This window comes from Somniosus microcephalus, unplaced genomic scaffold (genome assembly GCF_052327205.1).
Source record: "Somniosus microcephalus isolate GS21.2 unplaced genomic scaffold, FLI_Smic_1.0 unresolved_chr1, whole genome shotgun sequence".
Classification (NCBI taxonomy): domain Eukaryota; kingdom Metazoa; phylum Chordata; class Chondrichthyes; order Squaliformes; family Somniosidae; genus Somniosus; species Somniosus microcephalus.
The window spans coordinates 77,518,610-77,537,657 of NW_028225179.1; the positions used below are offsets into that span (position 1 = coordinate 77,518,610).

Here is a 19,048-nt window from a genome sequence, read left to right on the forward strand (position 1 = left end):
GGCGGGGGGAGGGGGAACAGAGCGAGGCGGGGGGGAGGGGGAACAGAGCGAGGCGGGGGGGAGGGGGAACAGAGCGAGGCGGGGGGGAGGGGGAACAGAGCGAGGCGGGGGGGAGGGGGAACAGAGCGAGGCGGGGGGGAGGGGGAACAGAGCGAGCGGGGGGGAGGGGGAACAGAGCGAGGCGGGGGGGAGGGGGAACAGAGCGAGGCGGGGGGGAGGGGGAACAGAGCGAGGCGGGGGGAGGGGGAACAGAGCGAGGCGGGGGGGAGGGGGAACAGAGCGAGGCGGGGGGGAGGGGGAACAGAGCGAGGCGGGGGGGAGGGGGAACAGAGCGAGGCGGGGGGGAGGGGGAACAGAGCGAGGCGGGGGGAGGGGGAACAGAGCGAGGCGGGGGGAGGGGGAACAGAGCGAGGCGGGGGGGAGGGGGAACAGAGCGAGGCGGGGGGGAGGGGGAACAGAGCGAGGCGGGGGGGAGGGGGAACAGAGCGAGGCGGGGGGGAGGGGGAACAGAGCGAGGCGGGGGGGAGGGGGAACAGAGCGAGGCGGGGGGGAGGGGGAACAGAGCGAGGCGGGGGGGAGGGGGAACAGAGCGAGGCGGGGGGGAGGGGGAACAGAGCGAGGCGGGGGGGAGGGGGAACAGAGCGAGGCGGGGGGGAGGGGGAACAGAGCGAGGCGGGGGGGAGGGGGAACAGAGCGAGGCGGGGGGGAGGGGGAACAGAGCGAGGCGGGGGGGAGGGGGAACAGAGCGAGGCGGGGGGGAGGGGGAACAGAGCGAGGCGGGGGGGAGGGGAACAGAGCGAGGCGGGGGGGAGGGGGAACAGAGCGAGGCGGGGGGGAGGGGGAACAGAGCGAGGCGGGGGGGAGGGGGAACAGAGCGAGGCGGGGGGGAGGGGGAACAGAGCGAGGCGGGGGGGAGGGGGAACAGAGCGAGGCGGGGGGGAGGGGGAACAGAGCGAGGCGGGGGGGAGGGGGAACAGAGCGAGGCGGGGGGGAGGGGGAACAGAGCGAGGCGGGGGGGAGGGGAACAGAGCGAGGCGGGGGGGAGGGGGAACAGAGCGAGGCGGGGGGGAGGGGGAACAGAGCGAGGCGGGGGGGAGGGGGAACAGAGCGAGGCGGGGGGGAGGGGAACAGAGCGAGGCGGGGGGGAGGGGGAACAGAGCGAGGCGGGGGGGAGGGGGAACAGAGCGAGGCGGGGGGGAGGGGGAACAGAGCGAGGCGGGGGGAGGGGGAACAGAGCGAGGCGGGGGGGAGGGGGAACAGAGCGAGGCGGGGGGGAGGGGGAACAGAGCGAGGCGGGGGGGAGGGGAGGCGGGGGGAGGGGAACAGAGCGAGGCGGGGGGAGGGGGAACAGAGCGAGGCGGGGGGGAGGGGGAACAGAGCGAGGCGGGGGGAGGGGGAACAGAGCGAGGCGGGGGGGAGGGGGAACAGAGCGAGGCGGGGGGGAGGGGGAACAGAGCGAGGCGGGGGGGAGGGGGAACAGAGCGAGGCGGGGGGGAGGGGGAACAGAGCGAGGCGGGGGGGAGGGGGAACAGAGCGAGGCGGGGGGGAGGGGGAACAGAGCGAGGCGGGGGGGAGGGGGAACAGAGCGAGGCGGGGGGGAGGGGGAACAGAGCGAGGCGGGGGGGAGGGGGAACAGAGCGAGGCGGGGGGGAGGGGGAACAGAGCGAGGCGGGGGGGAGGGGGAACAGAGCGAGGCGGGGGGGAGGGGGAACAGAGCGAGGCGGGGGGAGGGGGAACAGAGCGAGGCGGGGGGGAGGGGGAACAGAGCGAGGCGGGGGGGAGGGGGAACAGAGCGAGGCGGGGGGGAGGGGGAACAGAGCGAGGCGGGGGGAGGGGAACAGAGCGAGGCGGGGGGGAGGGGGAACAGAGCGAGGCGGGGGGGAGGGGGAACAGAGCGAGGCGGGGGGGAGGGGGAACAGAGCGAGGCGGGGGGGAGGGGGAACAGAGCGAGGCGGGGGGGAGGGGGAACAGAGCGAGGCGGGGGGGAGGGGGAACAGAGCGAGGCGGGGGGGAGGGGGAACAGAGCGAGGCGGGGGGGGGGAGGGGGAACAGAGCGAGGCGGGGGGGAGGGGGAACAGAGCGAGGCGGGGGGGAGGGGGAACAGAGCGAGGCGGGGGGGAGGGGGAACAGAGCGAGGCGGGGGGGAGGGGGAACAGAGCGAGGCGGGGGGGAGGGGGAACAGAGCGAGGCGGGGGGAGGGGGAACAGAGCGAGGCGGGGGGGAGGGGGAACAGAGCGAGGCGGGGGGGAGGGGGAACAGAGCGAGGCGGGGGGGAGGGGGAACAGAGCGAGGCGGGGGGGAGGGGGAACAGAGCGAGGCGGGGGGGAGGGGGAACAGAGCGAGGCGGGGGGAGGGGGAACAGAGCGAGGCGGGGGGGAGGGGGAACAGAGCGAGGCGGGGGGGAGGGGGAACAGAGCGAGGCGGGGGGGAGGGGGAACAGAGCGAGGCGGGGGGGAGGGGGAACAGAGCGAGGCGGGGGGGGAGGGGGGAACAGAGCGAGGCGGGGGGGAGGGGGGAACAGAGCGAGGCGGGGGGGAGGGGGAACAGAGCGAGGCGGGGGGGAGGGGGAACAGAGCGAGGCGGGGGGGAGGGGGAACAGAGCGAGGCGGGGGGGAGGGGGAACAGAGCGAGGCGGGGGGGAGGGGGAACAGAGCGAGGCGGGGGGGAGGGGGAACAGAGCGAGGCGGGGGGGAGGGGGAACAGAGCGAGGCGGGGGGGAGGGGGAACAGAGCGAGGCGGGGGGGAGGGGGAACAGAGCGAGGCGGGGGGGAGGGGGAACAGAGCGAGGCGGGGGGGAGGGGGAACAGAGCGAGGCGGGGGGGAGGGGGAACAGAGCGAGGCGGGGGGGAGGGGGAACAGAGCGAGGCGGGGGGGAGGGGAACAGAGCGAGGCGGGGGGGGAGGGGGAACAGAGCGAGGCGGGGGGGAGGGGGAACAGAGCGAGGCGGGGGGGAGGGGGAACAGAGCGAGGCGGGGGGGAGGGGGAACAGAGCGAGGCGGGGGGGAGGGGGAACAGAGCGAGGCGGGGGGGAGGGGGAACAGAGCGAGGCGGGGGGGAGGGGGAACAGAGCGAGGCGGGGGGGAGGGGGAACAGAGCGAGGCGGGGGGGAGGGGGAACAGAGCGAGGCGGGGGGGAGGGGGAACAGAGCGAGGCGGGGGGGAGGGGGAACAGAGCGAGGCGGGGGGGGAGGGGGAACAGAGCGAGGCGGGGGGGAGGGGAACAGAGCGAGGCGGGGGGGAGGGGGAACAGAGCGAGGCGGGGGGGAGGGGGAACAGAGCGAGGCGGGGGGGAGGGGGAACAGAGCGAGGCGGGGGGGAGGGGGAACAGAGCGAGGCGGGGGGGAGGGGGAACAGAGCGAGGCGGGGGGGAGGGGAACAGAGCGAGGCGGGGGGGAGGGGGAACAGAGCGAGGCGGGGGGGAGGGGGAACAGAGCGAGGCGGGGGGGAGGGGGAACAGAGCGAGGCGGGGGGGAGGGGGAACAGAGCGAGGCGGGGGGGAGGGGGAACAGAGCGAGGCGGGGGGGAGGGGGAACAGAGCGAGGCGGGGGGGAGGGGGAACAGAGCGAGGCGGGGGGGAGGGGGAACAGAGCGAGGCGGGGGGAGGGGGAACAGAGCGAGGCGGGGGGGAGGGGGAACAGAGCGAGGCGGGGGGAGGGGGAACAGAGCGAGGCGGGGGGGAGGGGGAACAGAGCGAGGCGGGGGGGAGGGGGAACAGAGCGAGGCGGGGGGGAGGGGGAACAGAGCGAGGCGGGGGGGAGGGGGGAACAGAGCGAGGCGGGGGGGAGGGGGAACAGAGCGAGGCGGGGGGGAGGGGGAACAGAGCGAGGCGGGGGGGAGGGGGAACAGAGCGAGGCGGGGGGGAGGGGGAACAGAGCGAGGCGGGGGGGAGGGGGAACAGAGCGAGGCGGGGGGGAGGGGGAACAGAGCGAGGCGGGGGGGAGGGGGAACAGAGCGAGGCGGGGGGGAGGGGGAACAGAGCGAGGCGGGGGGAGGGGAACAGAGCGAGGCGGGGGGGAGGGGGAACAGAGCGAGGCGGGGGGGAGGGGGAACAGAGCGAGGCGGGGGGGAGGGGGAACAGAGCGAGGCGGGGGGGGAGGGGGAACAGAGCGAGGCGGGGGGGAGGGGAACAGAGCGAGGCGGGGGGGAGGGGGAACAGAGCGAGGCGGGGGGGAGGGGGAACAGAGCGAGGCGGGGGGGAGGGGGAACAGAGCGAGGCGGGGGGGAGGGGGAACAGAGCGAGGCGGGGGGGAGGGGGAACAGAGCGAGGCGGGGGGGAGGGGGAACAGAGCGAGGCGGGGGGGAGGGGGAACAGAGCGAGGCGGGGGGGAGGGGGAACAGAGCGAGGCGGGGGGGAGGGGGAACAGAGCGAGGCGGGGGGGAGGGGGAACAGAGCGAGGCGGGGGGGAGGGGGAACAGAGCGAGGCGGGGGGGAGGGGGAACAGAGCGAGGCGGGGGGAGGGGGAACAGAGCGAGGCGGGGGGGAGGGGGAACAGAGCGAGGCGGGGGGGAGGGGGAACAGAGCGAGGCGGGGGGAGGGGGAACAGAGCGAGGCGGGGGGGAGGGGGAACAGAGCGAGGCGGGGGAGGGACAGAGCGAGGCGGGGGGAGGGGAACAGAGCGAGGCGGGGGGGAGGGGGAACAGAGCGAGGCGGGGGGGAGGGGGAACAGAGCGAGGCGGGGGGGAGGGGGAACAGAGCGAGGCGGGGGGGAGGGGGAACAGAGCGAGGCGGGGGGGAGGGGGAACAGAGCGAGGCGGGGGGGAGGGGGAACAGAGCGAGGCGGGGGGGAGGGGGAACAGAGCGAGGCGGGGGGGAGGGGGAACAGAGCGAGGCGGGGGGGAGGGGGAACAGAGCGAGGCGGGGGGGAGGGGGAACAGAGCGAGGCGGGGGGGAGGGGAACAGAGCGAGGCGGGGGGGAGGGGGAACAGAGCGAGGCGGGGGGGAGGGGGAACAGAGCGAGGCGGGGGGGAGGGGGAACAGAGCGAGGCGGGGGGAGGGGGAACAGAGCGAGGCGGGGGGGAGGGGGAACAGAGCGAGGCGGGGGGGAGGGGGAACAGAGCGAGGCGGGGGGGAGGGGGAACAGAGCGAGGCGGGGGGGAGGGGGAACAGAGCGAGGCGGGGGGGAGGGGGAACAGAGCGAGGCGGGGGGGAGGGGGAACAGAGCGAGGCGGGGGGGAGGGGGAACAGAGCGAGGCGGGGGGGAGGGGGAACAGAGCGAGGCGGGGGGGAGGGGGAACAGAGCGAGGCGGGGGGGAGGGGGAACAGAGCGAGGCGGGGGGGAGGGGGAACAGAGCGAGGCGGGGGGGAGGGGGAACAGAGCGAGGCGGGGGGGAGGGGGAACAGAGCGAGGCGGGGGGGAGGGGGAACAGAGCGAGGCGGGGGGGAGGGGGAACAGAGCGAGGCGGGGGGGAGGGGGAACAGAGCGAGGCGGGGGGGAGGGGGAACAGAGCGAGGCGGGGGGGAGGGGAACAGAGCGAGGCGGGGGGGAGGGGGAACAGAGCGAGGCGGGGGGGAGGGGGAACAGAGCGAGGCGGGGGGGAGGGGGAACAGAGCGAGGCGGGGGGGAGGGGGAACAGAGCGAGGCGGGGGGGAGGGGGAACAGAGCGAGGCGGGGGGGAGGGGGAACAGAGCGAGGCGGGGGGGAGGGGGAACAGAGCGAGGCGGGGGGGAGGGGGAACAGAGCGAGGCGGGGGGGAGGGGGAACAGAGCGAGGCGGGGGGGAGGGGGAACAGAGCGAGGCGGGGGGGAGGGGGAACAGAGCGAGGCGGGGGGGAGGGGGAACAGAGCGAGGCGGGGGGGAGGGGGAACAGAGCGAGGCGGGGGGGAGGGGGAACAGAGCGAGGCGGGGGGGAGGGGAACAGAGCGAGGCGGGGGGGAGGGGGAACAGAGCGAGGCGGGGGGGAGGGGGAACAGAGCGAGGCGGGGGGGAGGGGGAACAGAGCGAGGCGGGGGGGAGGGGGAACAGAGCGAGGCGGGGGGGAGGGGGAACAGAGCGAGGCGGGGGGGAGGGGGAACAGAGCGAGGCGGGGGGGAGGGGGAACAGAGCGAGGCGGGGGGGAGGGGGAACAGAGCGAGGCGGGGGGGAGGGGGAACAGAGCGAGGCGGGGGGGAGGGGGAACAGAGCGAGGCGGGGGGGAGGGGGAACAGAGCGAGGCGGGGGGGAGGGGGAACAGAGCGAGGCGGGGGGGAGGGGGAACAGAGCGAGGCGGGGGGGAGGGGAACAGAGCGAGGCGGGGGGGAGGGGGAACAGAGCGAGGCGGGGGGGAGGGGGAACAGAGCGAGGCGGGGGGGAGGGGGAACAGAGCGAGGCGGGGGGGAGGGGGAACAGAGCGAGGCGGGGGGGAGGGGGAACAGAGCGAGGCGGGGGGGAGGGGGAACAGAGCGAGGCGGGGGGGAGGGGGAACAGAGCGAGGCGGGGGGGAGGGGGGAACAGAGCGAGGCGGGGGGGAGGGGGAACAGAGCGAGGCGGGGGGGAGGGGGAACAGAGCGAGGCGGGGGGGAGGGGGAACAGAGCGAGGCGGGGGGGAGGGGGAACAGAGCGAGAGGGGACGGGGGGGGAGGGGGAACAGAGCGAGGCGGGGGGGAGGGGGAACAGAGCGAGGCGGGGGGGAGGGGGAACAGAGCGAGGCGGGGGGGAGGGGGAACAGAGCGAGGCGGGGGGGAGGGGGAACAGAGCGAGGCGGGGGGGAGGGGGAACAGAGCGAGGCGGGGGGGAGGGGGAACAGAGCGAGGCGGGGGGGGAGGGGAACAGAGCGAGGCGGGGGGGAGGGGGAACAGAGCGAGGCGGGGGGGAGGGGGAACAGAGCGAGGCGGGGGGGAGGGGGAACAGAGCGAGGCGGGGGGGAGGGGGAACAGAGCGAGGCGGGGGGGAGGGGAACAGAGCGAGGCGGGGGGGAGGGGGAACAGAGCGAGGCGGGGGGGAGGGGGGGAACAGAGCGAGGCGGGGGGGAGGGGGAACAGAGCGAGGCGGGGGGGAGGGGGAACAGAGCGAGGCGGGGGGAGGGGGAACAGAGCGAGGCGGGGGGGAGGGGGAACAGAGCGAGGCGGGGGGGAGGGGGAACAGAGCGAGGCGGGGGGGAGGGGGAACAGAGCGAGGCGGGGGGGAGGGGGAACAGAGCGAGGCGGGGGGGAGGGGGAACAGAGCGAGGCGGGGGGGAGGGGGAACAGAGCGAGGCGGGGGGGAGGGGGAACAGAGCGAGGCGGGGGGGAGGGGGAACAGAGCGAGGCGGGGGGGAGGGGGAACAGAGCGAGGCGGGGGGGAGGGGGAACAGAGCGAGGCGGGGGGAGGGGGAACAGAGCGAGGCGGGGGGGAGGGGGAACAGAGCGAGGCGGGGGGAGGGGGAACAGAGCGAGGCGGGGGGGAGGGGAACAGAGCGAGGCGGGGGGAGGGGGAACAGAGCGAGGCGGGGGGGAGGGGGAACAGAGCGAGGCGGGGGGGAGGGGGAACAGAGCGAGGCGGGGGGGAGGGGGAACAGAGCGAGGCGGGGGGGAGGGGAACAGAGCGAGGCGGGGGGGAGGGGGAACAGAGCGAGGCGGGGGGGAGGGGGAACAGAGCGAGGCGGGGGGAGGGGGAACAGAGCGAGGCGGGGGGGAGGGGGAACAGAGCGAGGCGGGGGGGAGGGGGAACAGAGCGAGGCGGGGGGGAGGGGGAACAGAGCGAGGCGGGGGGGAGGGGGAACAGAGCGAGGCGGGGGGGAGGGGGAACAGAGCGAGGCGGGGGGGAGGGGAACAGAGCGAGGCGGGGGGGAGGGGGAACAGAGCGAGGCGGGGGGGAGGGGGAACAGAGCGAGGCGGGGGGGAGGGGGAACAGAGCGAGGCGGGGGGGAGGGGGAACAGAGCGAGGCGGGGGGAGGGGGAACAGAGCGAGGCGGGGGGGAGGGGGAACAGAGCGAGGCGGGGGGGAGGGGGAACAGAGCGAGGCGGGGGGGAGGGGGAACAGAGCGAGGCGGGGGGGAGGGGGAACAGAGCGAGGCGGGGGGGAGGGGGAACAGAGCGAGGCGGGGGGAGGGGAACAGAGCGAGGCGGGGGGGAGGGGGAACAGAGCGAGGCGGGGGGAGGGGAACAGAGCGAGGCGGGGGGGAGGGGGAACAGAGCGAGGCGGGGGGGAGGGGGAACAGAGCGAGGCGGGGGGGAGGGGGAACAGAGCGAGGCGGGGGGGAGGGGGAACAGAGCGAGGCGGGGGGGAGGGGGAACAGAGCGAGGCGGGGGGGAGGGGGAACAGAGCGAGGCGGGGGGGAGGGGGAACAGAGCGAGGCGGGGGGAGGGGGAACAGAGCGAGGCGGGGGGGAGGGGGAACAGAGCGAGGCGGGGGGGAGGGGAACAGAGCGAGGCGGGGGGGAGGGGGAACAGAGCGAGGCGGGGGGAGGGGGAACAGAGCGAGGCGGGGGGGAGGGGGAACAGAGCGAGGCGGGGGGGAGGGGGAACAGAGCGAGGCGGGGGGGAGGGGGAACAGAGCGAGGCGGGGGGAGGGGGAACAGAGCGAGGCGGGGGGGAGGGGGAACAGAGCGAGGCGGGGGGGAGGGGGAACAGAGCGAGGCGGGGGGAGGGGGAACAGAGCGAGGCGGGGGGGAGGGGGAACAGAGCGAGGCGGGGGGGAGGGGGAACAGAGCGAGGCGGGGGGAGGGGGAACAGAGCGAGGCGGGGGGGGGAGCGGGGAACAGAGCGAGGCGGGGGGGAGGGGGAACAGAGCGAGGCGGGGGGGAGGGGGAACAGAGCGAGGCGGGGGGAGGGGGAACAGAGCGAGGCGGGGGGGAGGGGGAACAGAGCGAGGCGGGGGGGAGGGGAACAGAGCGAGGCGGGGGGGAGGGGGAACAGAGCGAGGCGGGGGGGAGGGGGAACAGAGCGAGGCGGGGGGGAGGGGGAACAGAGCGAGGCGGGGGGGAGGGGGAACAGAGCGAGGCGGGGGGAGGGGGAACAGAGCGAGGCGGGGGGGAGGGGGAACAGAGCGAGGCGGGGGGGAGGGGAACAGAGCGAGGCGGGGGGAGGGGGAACAGAGCGAGGCGGGGGGAGGGGGAACAGAGCGAGGCGGGGGGGAGGGGGAACAGAGCGAGGCGGGGGGGAGGGGGAACAGAGCGAGGCGGGGGGAGGGGGAACAGAGCGAGGCGGGGGGAGGGGGAACAGAGCGAGGCGGGGGGGAGGGGGAACAGAGCGAGGCGGGGGGGAGGGGGAACAGAGCGAGGCGGGGGGGAGGGGGAACAGAGCGAGGCGGGGGGAGGGGAACAGAGCGAGGCGGGGGGAGGGGGAACAGAGCGAGGCGGGGGGGGAGGGGGAACAGAGCGAGGCGGGGGGAGGGGAACAGAGCGAGGCGGGGGGAGGGGGAACAGAGCGAGGCGGGGGGGAGGGGGAACAGAGCGAGGCGGGGGGGAGGGGGAACAGAGCGAGGCGGGGGGAGGGGGAACAGAGCGAGGCGGGGGGGAGGGGGAACAGAGCGAGGCGGGGAGGGGGGGGGGGGAGGAGACTCACCGCCAGTCTGGTTGGTCCGGGTCATGGCGGTCTGAATATCGACCTTCCCAATCTGCTCCGAGCCCTGCAGGTTCTGTGTCTCCCGCTCCCAGTAATCGGGGCCCTCGCTGTCATGAATCCACCGCTGCCGCGCGGTCGCCTGTTTCCGGTCGCTGTCGTATTGCATAAACAGCGCGTCGTCCACATAACCGACCACCACAAACTCCGGTAAACCGGGAATCGGGGTCATCGAGGTGTAGAAATACCGGAGAGAGTGAGAGCCTGAAACACAGACATCGGGGCATGAACCCCTGGAAATAAACCCCGACACAACACAGGGCCCCTGGAAATAAACCCCGACACAACACAGGGCCCCTGGAAATAAACCCCGACACAACACAGGGCCCCTGGAAATAAACCCCGACACAACACAGGGCCCCTGGAAATAAACCCCGACACAACACAGGGCCCCTGGAAATAAACCCCGACACAACACAGGGCCCCTGGAAATAAACCCCGACACAACACAGGGCCCCTGGAAATAAACCCCGACACAACACAGGGCCCCTGGAAATAAACCCCGACACAACACAGGGCCCCTGGAAATAAACCCCGACACAACACAGGGCCCCTGGAAATAAACCCCAACACAACACAGGGCCCCTGGAAATAAACCCCGACACAACACAGGGCCCCTGGAAATAAACCCCGACACAGAACCTGAATCACGCTCAGCACCGTCAATAATAAACCGAGACTCGGTCCCACTACCATCTCCCCCAATCACACCAGCTGTTTCTAGCTCTTTGTTAATTGTCCTCTCTTCATTCGACCAAAAACAAAAACAAAAAGTTCACAAATAACCAATAGCCCTTTTAAGCAGCCCTCCACCAATCAAATTAAAATTTGGTAGTCCAGATTAATTATGCACTCCAGTCCCCGCGGCGCCCACCGGTCACAAAAAAGCTCGAGCGTGCCGGCGGACACCGCGTGCTCCATCTCTCCTCTTGTGTAAAACCAAATTAACAAATAAATTGTAACTAAAAACCAATAACCCCTTAAATAAACCTTAACCCCTCAAATTAAAATTTGATTATTTGAACTAATTACGCACTCCAGTCCCCGCGGCGCCCACCGGTCACGAAATTGCTCGAGCGTGCCGGCGGAGACCGCGTGCTCCATCTCTAGGGCCACCCGGGCGCGAACATGGCCATGGAAGAGGGGGAGGCAATCCGGTCGGACGACCCCCTCGCTCGCCCGCTGCCAGGACCAATTGATGGCTTTCTTGGCCAGGAGCAGGCCCACGAGGAGGCCCTCCGCACGGGGTGACCGTAGATCAGGAGCATAGGACTGAAGTGCAACCAAAATTTGAGGAGCAGCACCAGCTGTTTCTAAACCACCCAGTGGCAATAATCACCAGCTGAGTGACTGAATGCAGCATCTCATTGGTCAGATACTTAACATAACTCCCTGTAATTCAATCATCAACATCACTAACAGACTGAGCGAGAGAGGCCTGGGGTCACCCACCCACTGACAGACTGAGGGAGAGGGGCCCGGGGTAACCCACTGACAGACTGAGGGAGAGGGGCCCGGGGTAACCCACCCACTGACAGACTGAGGGAGAGGGGCCCGGGGTAACCCACCCACTGACAGACTGAGGGAGAGGGGCCCAGGGTAACCCACCCACTGACAGACTGAGCGAGAGAGGCCTGGGGTCACCCACCCACTGACAGACTGAGGGAGAGGGGCCCGGGGTAACCCACTGACAGACTGAGGGAGAGGGGCCCGGGGTAACCCACCCACTGACAGACTGAGGGAGAGGGGCCCGGGGTAACCCACCCACTGACAGACTGAGGGAGAGGGGCCCGGGGTAACCCACCCACTGACAGACTGAGGGAGAGGGGCCCGGGGTAACCCACCCACTGACAGACTGAGGGAGAGGGGCCCAGGGTAACCCACCCACTGACAGACTGAGCGAGAGAGGCCTGGGGTCACCCACCCACTGACAGACTGAGGGAGAGGGGCCCGGGGTAACCCACTGACAGACTGAGGGAGAGGGGCCCGGGGTAACCCACCCACTGACAGACTGAGGGAGAGGGGCCCGGGGTAACCCACCCACTGACAGACTGAGGGAGAGGGGCCCGGGGTAACCCACCCACTGACAGACTGAGGGAGAGGGGCCCGGGGTAACCCACCCACTGACAGACTGAGGGAGAGGGGCCCAGGGTAACCCACCCACTGACAGACTGAGCGAGAGAGGCCTGGGGTCACCCACCCACTGACAGACTGAGGGAGAGGGGCCCGGGGTAACCCACTGACAGACTGAGGGAGAGGGGCCCGGGGTAACCCACCCACTGACAGACTGAGGGAGAGGGGCCCGGGGTAACCCACCCACTGACAGACTGAGGGAGAGGGGCCCGGGGTAACCCACCCACTGACAGACTGAGGGAGAGGGGCCCGGGGTAACCCACCCACTGACAGACTGAGGGAGAGGGGCCCAGGGTAACCCACCCACTGACAGACTGAGGGAGAGGGGCCGGGGTAACCCACCCACTGACAGACTGAGGGAGAGGGGCCTAGTTTACTGCAGACCTCAGGCACACCATGTAGAGAGGTACAGGTTCTGGAGGAGGAGTGTGACTGACAGTCAGCAGGTTTGGGGAATCTAGTGGAGGCAGAGAAGGAGGGACTGCGGAGTCTGGTCCTGTCCAACAGGTACGATGTGCTTGCTGCCTGTGGGGATAAGGAGCAAGGCTGTGGGAAGGATGGCCACAATGTTAACCAAGGCACCATGGAGCTGGAGGCAGTCCAAGGCGGGAGGAGCTGGACAGAAAGGTTGGAGTTATAGGGAGTAAGTTTATCGTTGGGTTTGGGAAGCTGCTAGAATCTGTTATTAGAGACCGAGGGGGAAAAATTCAGTTGGTTAGTGCCTCCCGTTAGCACCTCCGGAGGGCGCTAACGGGGCGCTAGGAACTTAGCGCCCGAACGCAGCGATTTTAGCGTCGCTCGCAAAATTGACCAGTCGTTTTGAGGCGGCGCTAAACACTACCGCCACGATCTCCTGCGCCCGTAGATCGTGACGTCAGTCAAGCGTGCAACACCCCGGTAGTGCCCCGGACCAGATATTGAGTCATGCCCCCTGCCTTAGTGCCTGCCGCTAGGAACGACAGGTAGAGGGGAACGTTTTCAAGTCGGGAAGGGGCTGGGGGAGCGCTATTTAAAGGCAGGCGCTTCCTGCCTATTCTTGTCGGCAAAATTTTTCGTTTTAACGCTGTCCTAAAGAGTTTTGGCCCTCAGCACCACTTTTGAGGTTCCTAAGTGCCGAGCTCTTTCCTTGGGCCTATCCATTAGTGCTTCCAGACAATTGCTTTTGAGGTCTCTCCAGGCTGAGATTCAAGGCTGCAATGAGCAGGGTGTGGCTGGCCAGCAAGATGGCCCCTCCCCTTTAAGAACTGGATGGCGCCAGTCTGTCTGGTTTCCATGGTAACTGGCATCGCCTGAGCTTCGGTAGCGTTCTGAGGTAGCGCCTCGATCCCTGACGTTTGCATCTTAAGAGAGGTGTGTAGCACCTGATTTAGCGCTCAAATCACCTCCAGGAGCGATTAGAGGCGAATTTTGCAGTCGGGAGGTGATAATTAGTGCCAGGCGCTAAATCTTGCGCCCAGCCGAAATTAGCGCCCCAAACTGGGCGATACCGAATTTTTCCCCCAGAGTGACTGAGCAATTGAACAAATACGAGCTGATCAGAGAGGGGCGTGGCTTTGTTAAAGATAAGTCAGGCCTGACTCATCTGGTTGATTATGTTGAGGAGGTCACTAATGAGTAGATAGGGGAGTGTCTATGGATGATAGCAAAATACTGCGGATGCTGAAAATCCGAAATAACAACAGAAAATGCTGGAAAAACTCAGCAGGCCAGGCAACATCCGTGGAGAGAGAAACAGAGTCAATGTTTCAGGTCGAAACCCTTCGTCAAGACGGCAGTTGACGCTATTTCTCTCTCCGCGGATGTTGCTTGGCCTGCTGAGTTTTTCCAGCATTTTCTGTTGTTATTTCGAGTGTCAATGGATGTTATTTATATGGACCTCCAGAAGGCATTCGATAGGGTTCGATAGGGTTCCACACAAGAGACTTAGCAAAACTGAGAGTGCCTGGAATTGGAGGTGGTCTTTAGACTTGGGTTGGAAATTGATTGGGAGATAGGAGACAGAGAGTGGGGTTAAAGGGTAGGTACTCTGATTGGTGGGATGTGACTAGTGGTGTCCCCAGGGATCTGTTCTGGGGCCTCAGCTTTTTACCTCATTTATAAATGACTTGGATGACAGAATGGAGAGTTGTATATATAAGTTTGCAGATGAGACTAAGTTATGGGGACAGTAAGTTGTGTAGATGTGAGCAGGAAGTTGCAAAGGGACATCATTAGATTAAATGTGGGTAAAACTGACAGATGGAGTTGAACGTGAGAAAGTGTGAGGTCATCCACTTTAGACCCACGAAAGATCGATCAGAGTATGTTCTAAATGGCGAGAGGCTGGGAACTGTGGAGGAGCAGAGAGATTTAGGGCTCCAAGGACAGAAATCACTAAAAGCTAGTGGACAAGTATAAAAAATAATTTAAAAGGCTCATGGAATGTTGGCCTGTCTCGAGGGCTGGGATACAAAGGGGGGAAGTTCAGTTACAGTTCTATAAAGCTCTGGTTAGACCCCATCTGACGCACTGCGTTCAGTTCAGGACACAGAGAGGGTGCAGTGCAGGTTAGAGTCATAGAGTTTTACAGCACTGAAAGAGGCCCTTCGGCCCATCGTGTCTGCGCCGTCCATCAATCCCTGTCCAGTCTAATCCCATTTTCCAGCATTTGGTCCATAGCCTTGTATGCAATGGCATTTCAAGTGCTCATCCAAATGCTTCTTGAATGTTGTGAGGGTTCCTGCCTCTACCACCCTTTCAGGCAGTGAGTTCCAGATTCCAACCACCCTCTGGGTGAAAAAGTTCCTCCTCAAATCCCCTCTAAATCTCCTGCCCCTTACCCTGAATCTATGGTTCACCAGGATGATTCTGGGGCTTCGAGGGTTCAATTATGAGGACAGGTTTATAAACTTGGTTTGTATTCTCTTGTGTTTCAAAGATTGAAGGGTGATCTGATCGGGGTGTTTAAAATATTAAAAGGATTTGATGGAGTAGATAGAGGGAAACTACTCCCTCTGGGGGGCAATCAAGAGCAAGGGGACATCATCTTCAAATTAGAGCGAGACCATTTAGGAGGGAAATCAGGAAGCACTTCTTCACACGAAGGGTATCAGAAACCTGGAACGCTCTCCCAAAAAGGCTGTGGATGTTGAGAATCAACTGGAGCTTTCAAAACTGAGATAGTGTTTTGTTAGGTAAGGGTATGAGGGACATATCGAGCCAAGGCGGGTGAATGGAGTTGAAGTACAGATCAGCCGTGATCTAACTGGTTGGCGGAGCAGGCTCGAGGGGCTGAGTAGCCTTCTCTTGCTGCTATATTCCTCTCTCCCTCTCCACTCTCCAGCCTCATGTGTCTCTGTCTCTTAGTCCACCCCCCTCCCCACCCCACCATGGTCTCTCGCTCTCTCTCTCCACTCTCCAGTCCTATGTCCCTCAGACCAGCCCCACCCCACCTCACCCCCGCCCCCCCCCCGGAACCTTAGGTCCCTCTCTCTCCCTCCCTCTCCAGCTCCAGTAACCAGTCTGGCACTGAGACCCTCTCACACCCCATTACTCACTGACCGAGGGTTAATGCCCAGTACACAGCCTGGCACTGCCCCTCTCACACCCCATTACTCACTGACCGAGGGTTAATGCCCAGTACCCAGCCTGGCACTGCCCCTCTCACATCCCATTACTCACTGACCGAGGGTTAATGCCCAGTACACAGCCTGGCACTGAGACCCTCTCACACCCCATTACTCACTGACCGAGGGTTAATGCCCAGTACCCAGCCTGGCACTACCCCTCTCACATCCCATTACTCACTGACCGAGGGTTAATGCCCAGTACCCAGCCTGGCACTGAGACCCTCTCACACCCCATTACTCACTGACCGAGGGTTAATGCCCAGTACCCAGCCTGGCACTGAGACCCTCTCACACCCCATTACTCACTGACCGAGGGTTAATGCCCAGTACACAGCCTGGCACTGCCCCTCTCACACCCCATTACTCACTGACTGAGGGTTAATGCCCAGTACCCAGCCTGGCACTGAGACTCTCTCACCCCATTACTCACTGACCGAGGGTTAATGCCCAGTACCCAGCCTGGCACTGAGACCCTCTCACACCCCATTACTCACTGACCGAGGGTTAATGCCCAGTACCCAGCCTGGCACTGAGACCCTCTCACACCCCATTACTCACTGACTGAGGGTTAATGCCCAGTACCCAGCCTGGCACTGCCCCTCTCACACCCCATTACTCACTGACCGAGGGTTAATGCCCAGTACCCAGCCTGGCACTGCCCCTCTCACACCCCATTACTCACTGACCGAGGGTTAATGCCCAGTACACAGCCTGGCACTGAGACCCTCTCACACCCCATTACTCACTGACCGAGGGTTAATGCCCAGTACCCAGCCTGGCACTGAGACCCTCTCACACCCCATTACTCACTGACCAAGGGTTAATGCCCAGTACACAGTCTGGCACTGCCCCTCTTACACCCCATTACTCACTGACCGAGGGTCAATGCCTAGTACACAGCCTGGCACTGAGACCCTCTCACACCCCATTACTCACTGACCGAGGGTTAATGCCCAGTACACAGCCTGGCACTGCCCCTCTCACACCCCATTACTCACTGACCGAGGGTTAATGCCCAGTACACAGCCTGGCACTGAGCCCCTCTCACACCCCATTACTCACTGACCGAGGGTTAATGCCCAGTACACAGCCTGGCACTGCCCCTCTCACACCCCATTACTCACTGACCGAGGGTTAATGCCCAGTAACCAGTCTGGCACTGAGACCCTCTCACACCCCATTACTCACTGACCGAGGGTTAATGCCCAGTACACAGCCTGGCACTGAGACCCTCTCACACCCCATTACTCACTGACCGAGGGTTAATGTCCAGTACCCAGCCTGGCATTGCCCCTCTCACACCCCATTACTCACTGACCGAGGGTTAATGTCCAGTACCCAGCCTGGCACTGCCCCTCTCACACCCCATTACTCACTGACCGAGGGTTAATGCCCAGTACCCAGCCTGGCACTGAGACCCTCTCACACCCCGTTACTCACTGACCGAGGGTCAATGCCCAGTACCCAGCCTGGCACTGCCCCTCTCACACCCCATTACTCACTGACCGAGGGTTAATGCCCAGTACACAGCCTGGCACTGAGACTCTCTCACCCCATTACTCACTGACCGAGGGTTAATGCCCAGTACCCAGCCTGGCACTGCCCCTCTCACACCCCATTACTCACTGACCGAGGGTTAATGCCCAGTACACAGCCTGGCACTGCCCCTCTCACACCCCATTACTCACTGACCGAGGGTTAATGCCCAGTACACAGCCTGGCACTGAGACTCTCTCACCCCATTACTCACTGACCGAGGGTTAATGCCCAGTACCCAGCCTGGCACTGAGACCCTCTCACACACCATGACTCACCTGCAGAGACCCCTCCACACAGAAGGGCCAGCCCGATCAGTCCGATCATTGTTGCTTCCGTCGACGGGCCGGGATGAGCAGTTTGTGGGCAATCCTTTTCGAAGGGACCGTCTCCTCTTAATCCGTGAGCTGTGCCCAATTCAGACCGTGTGATTCCTCTACCCGTCTTCTCGCTGCCTGTGCACTGTGCCCAGTGCTGATACAGTGCCTCCTGGACTGTCCCTCTGTGCCCAGCGCTGCCTGTCTGCACTGTGCGCAGTGCTGATACCGTGCCTCCTGGACTGTCCCTCTGTGCCCGGCGCTGCCTGTCTGTGCACTGTGCCCAGTGCTGATACAGTGCCTCCTGGACTGTCCCTCTGTGCCCGGCGTTGCCTGTCTGCACTGTGCGCAGTGCTGATTGTATTAAACTCAGACTCCACCAGACTGATTGGTTCGACTGTATGCTTGTGACCATTCAGAATAAAAACAGGCTGTGAGTCAGCAGGCTCCGGGTAGAAGAGTCCTGGAGAGTTTGTGTCGGTGTCGAAATAAACTTTCCCAATATCATGAGCTATCCAATCAGAGAAATACTGCGAGCTATATCATCAGTCGCCAGGTAGGATGAACTGAACAAGGTTTGATAATTAAACCAGAAACTGAAAGTAGTTTGACACAGAACATGACAGAGGGAAGAACATTAGGAACAGGAGGAGGCCATTCAGCCCCTTGGGTCTGCTCCGCCATTCTATCAGATCAGGGCTGATCTGTACCTCAACTCCTTTGCTCCATATCCTTTAATACCCCAACCCAACAAAAATCATCGATCCCAGTCTTAAAAGCTGCCCTTGTCCCGAGTAGCTCTGTTGGTAGCACTCTCGCCTCTGAGTCAGAAGGTTGTGGGTTCAAGTTCCACTCCAAAGACTTGAACACAAAAATCTAGGCTGACACTCCAGTACTGAGGGAGTGCTGCACTGTCAGAGGTGCCGTCTTTCGGATTCGACGTTAAACCGAGGCCCCATCTGTTCTCTCAGGTGGACGTAAAAGATCCCGTGGAACTATTTCGAAGAAGGACAGGGGAGTTATCCCCGGTATCCTGGCCAATATTTATCCCTCAATCAACAGAACAAAACCAGATTATCTGGTCATTATTGACTTGTTTTGCACACTTTGTACAAAAATAATAAATTGCAGGACAACGGAGTATTACAGTTTAAACTCTTTTAATGAAGCATCAGGTCTGTAAGCTTTCTCAATCAATTCAGCAGCACCATGTGGACAAGATGGAGTCAGGACCCCTGGGTCTTCTAAACAATAGCAGTCCTTACAGATGCCTGCAGGCCAATGACAACTCAGCATGTGATCACATGTGAATATAATAGGTATTCCTTACAGATGCCTTTTTTAAAATTCATTGATGGGATGTGGGCGTCGCTGGCTAGGCCTGCATTTAGTGCCCATCCCTAATTGCCCTTGAGAAGATGGTGGTGAGCCGCCTTCTTGAACCGCTGCAGTCCATATGGTGTAGGTACGCCCACAATGCTGTTAGGAAGGGAGTTCCAGGATTTTGGCCCAGCGACAGTGAAGGAACGGCGATACAGGTCCAAGTCAGGATGGTGTGTGGCTTGGAGGGGAACTTGTAGGTGGTGATGTTCCCATGCGTCTGCTGCCCTTGTCCTTCTAAGTGGTAGAGGTCGCGGGTTTGGAAGGTGCTGTTGAAGGAGCTTTGGCGAGTTGCTGCAGTGCATCTTGTAGATGGTACACACTGCAGCCACGGTACGCCGGTGGTGGAGGGAGTGAATGTTGAAGGTGGTGGATGGCGTGCCAATCAAGCGGGCTGCTTTATCCTGAATGGTGTCGAGCTTCTTGAGTGTTGTTGGAGCTGCACTCATCCAGGCAAGTGGAGAGTATTCCATCACACTCCTGACTTGTGCCTTGTAGATGGTGGAAAGGCTTTGGGGAGTCAGGAGGTGAGACACTCGCTGCAGAATTCCCAGCCTC

The 19,048-nt window shown here is 65.3% G+C and overlaps 1 protein-coding gene across 1 annotated transcript; it reads right to left on the reverse strand.

Annotated features, from left to right (window-relative positions):
• Positions 1 to 9,454: 9,454 nt before the first annotated feature.
• On the reverse strand, positions 9,455 to 17,470 carry LOC147095509 (H-2 class I histocompatibility antigen, Q8 alpha chain-like; the record flags this gene model as incomplete). The annotated part of the gene is made up of 2 exons (XM_085973656.1): positions 17,072 to 17,470; positions 9,455 to 9,720 (listed from the first exon to the last, which is right to left on the reverse strand). Coding segments are annotated over exons 1-2 (315 nt in total), but the record flags the coding sequence as incomplete, so codon positions are not given.
• Positions 17,471 to 19,048: the final 1,578 nt, after the last annotated feature.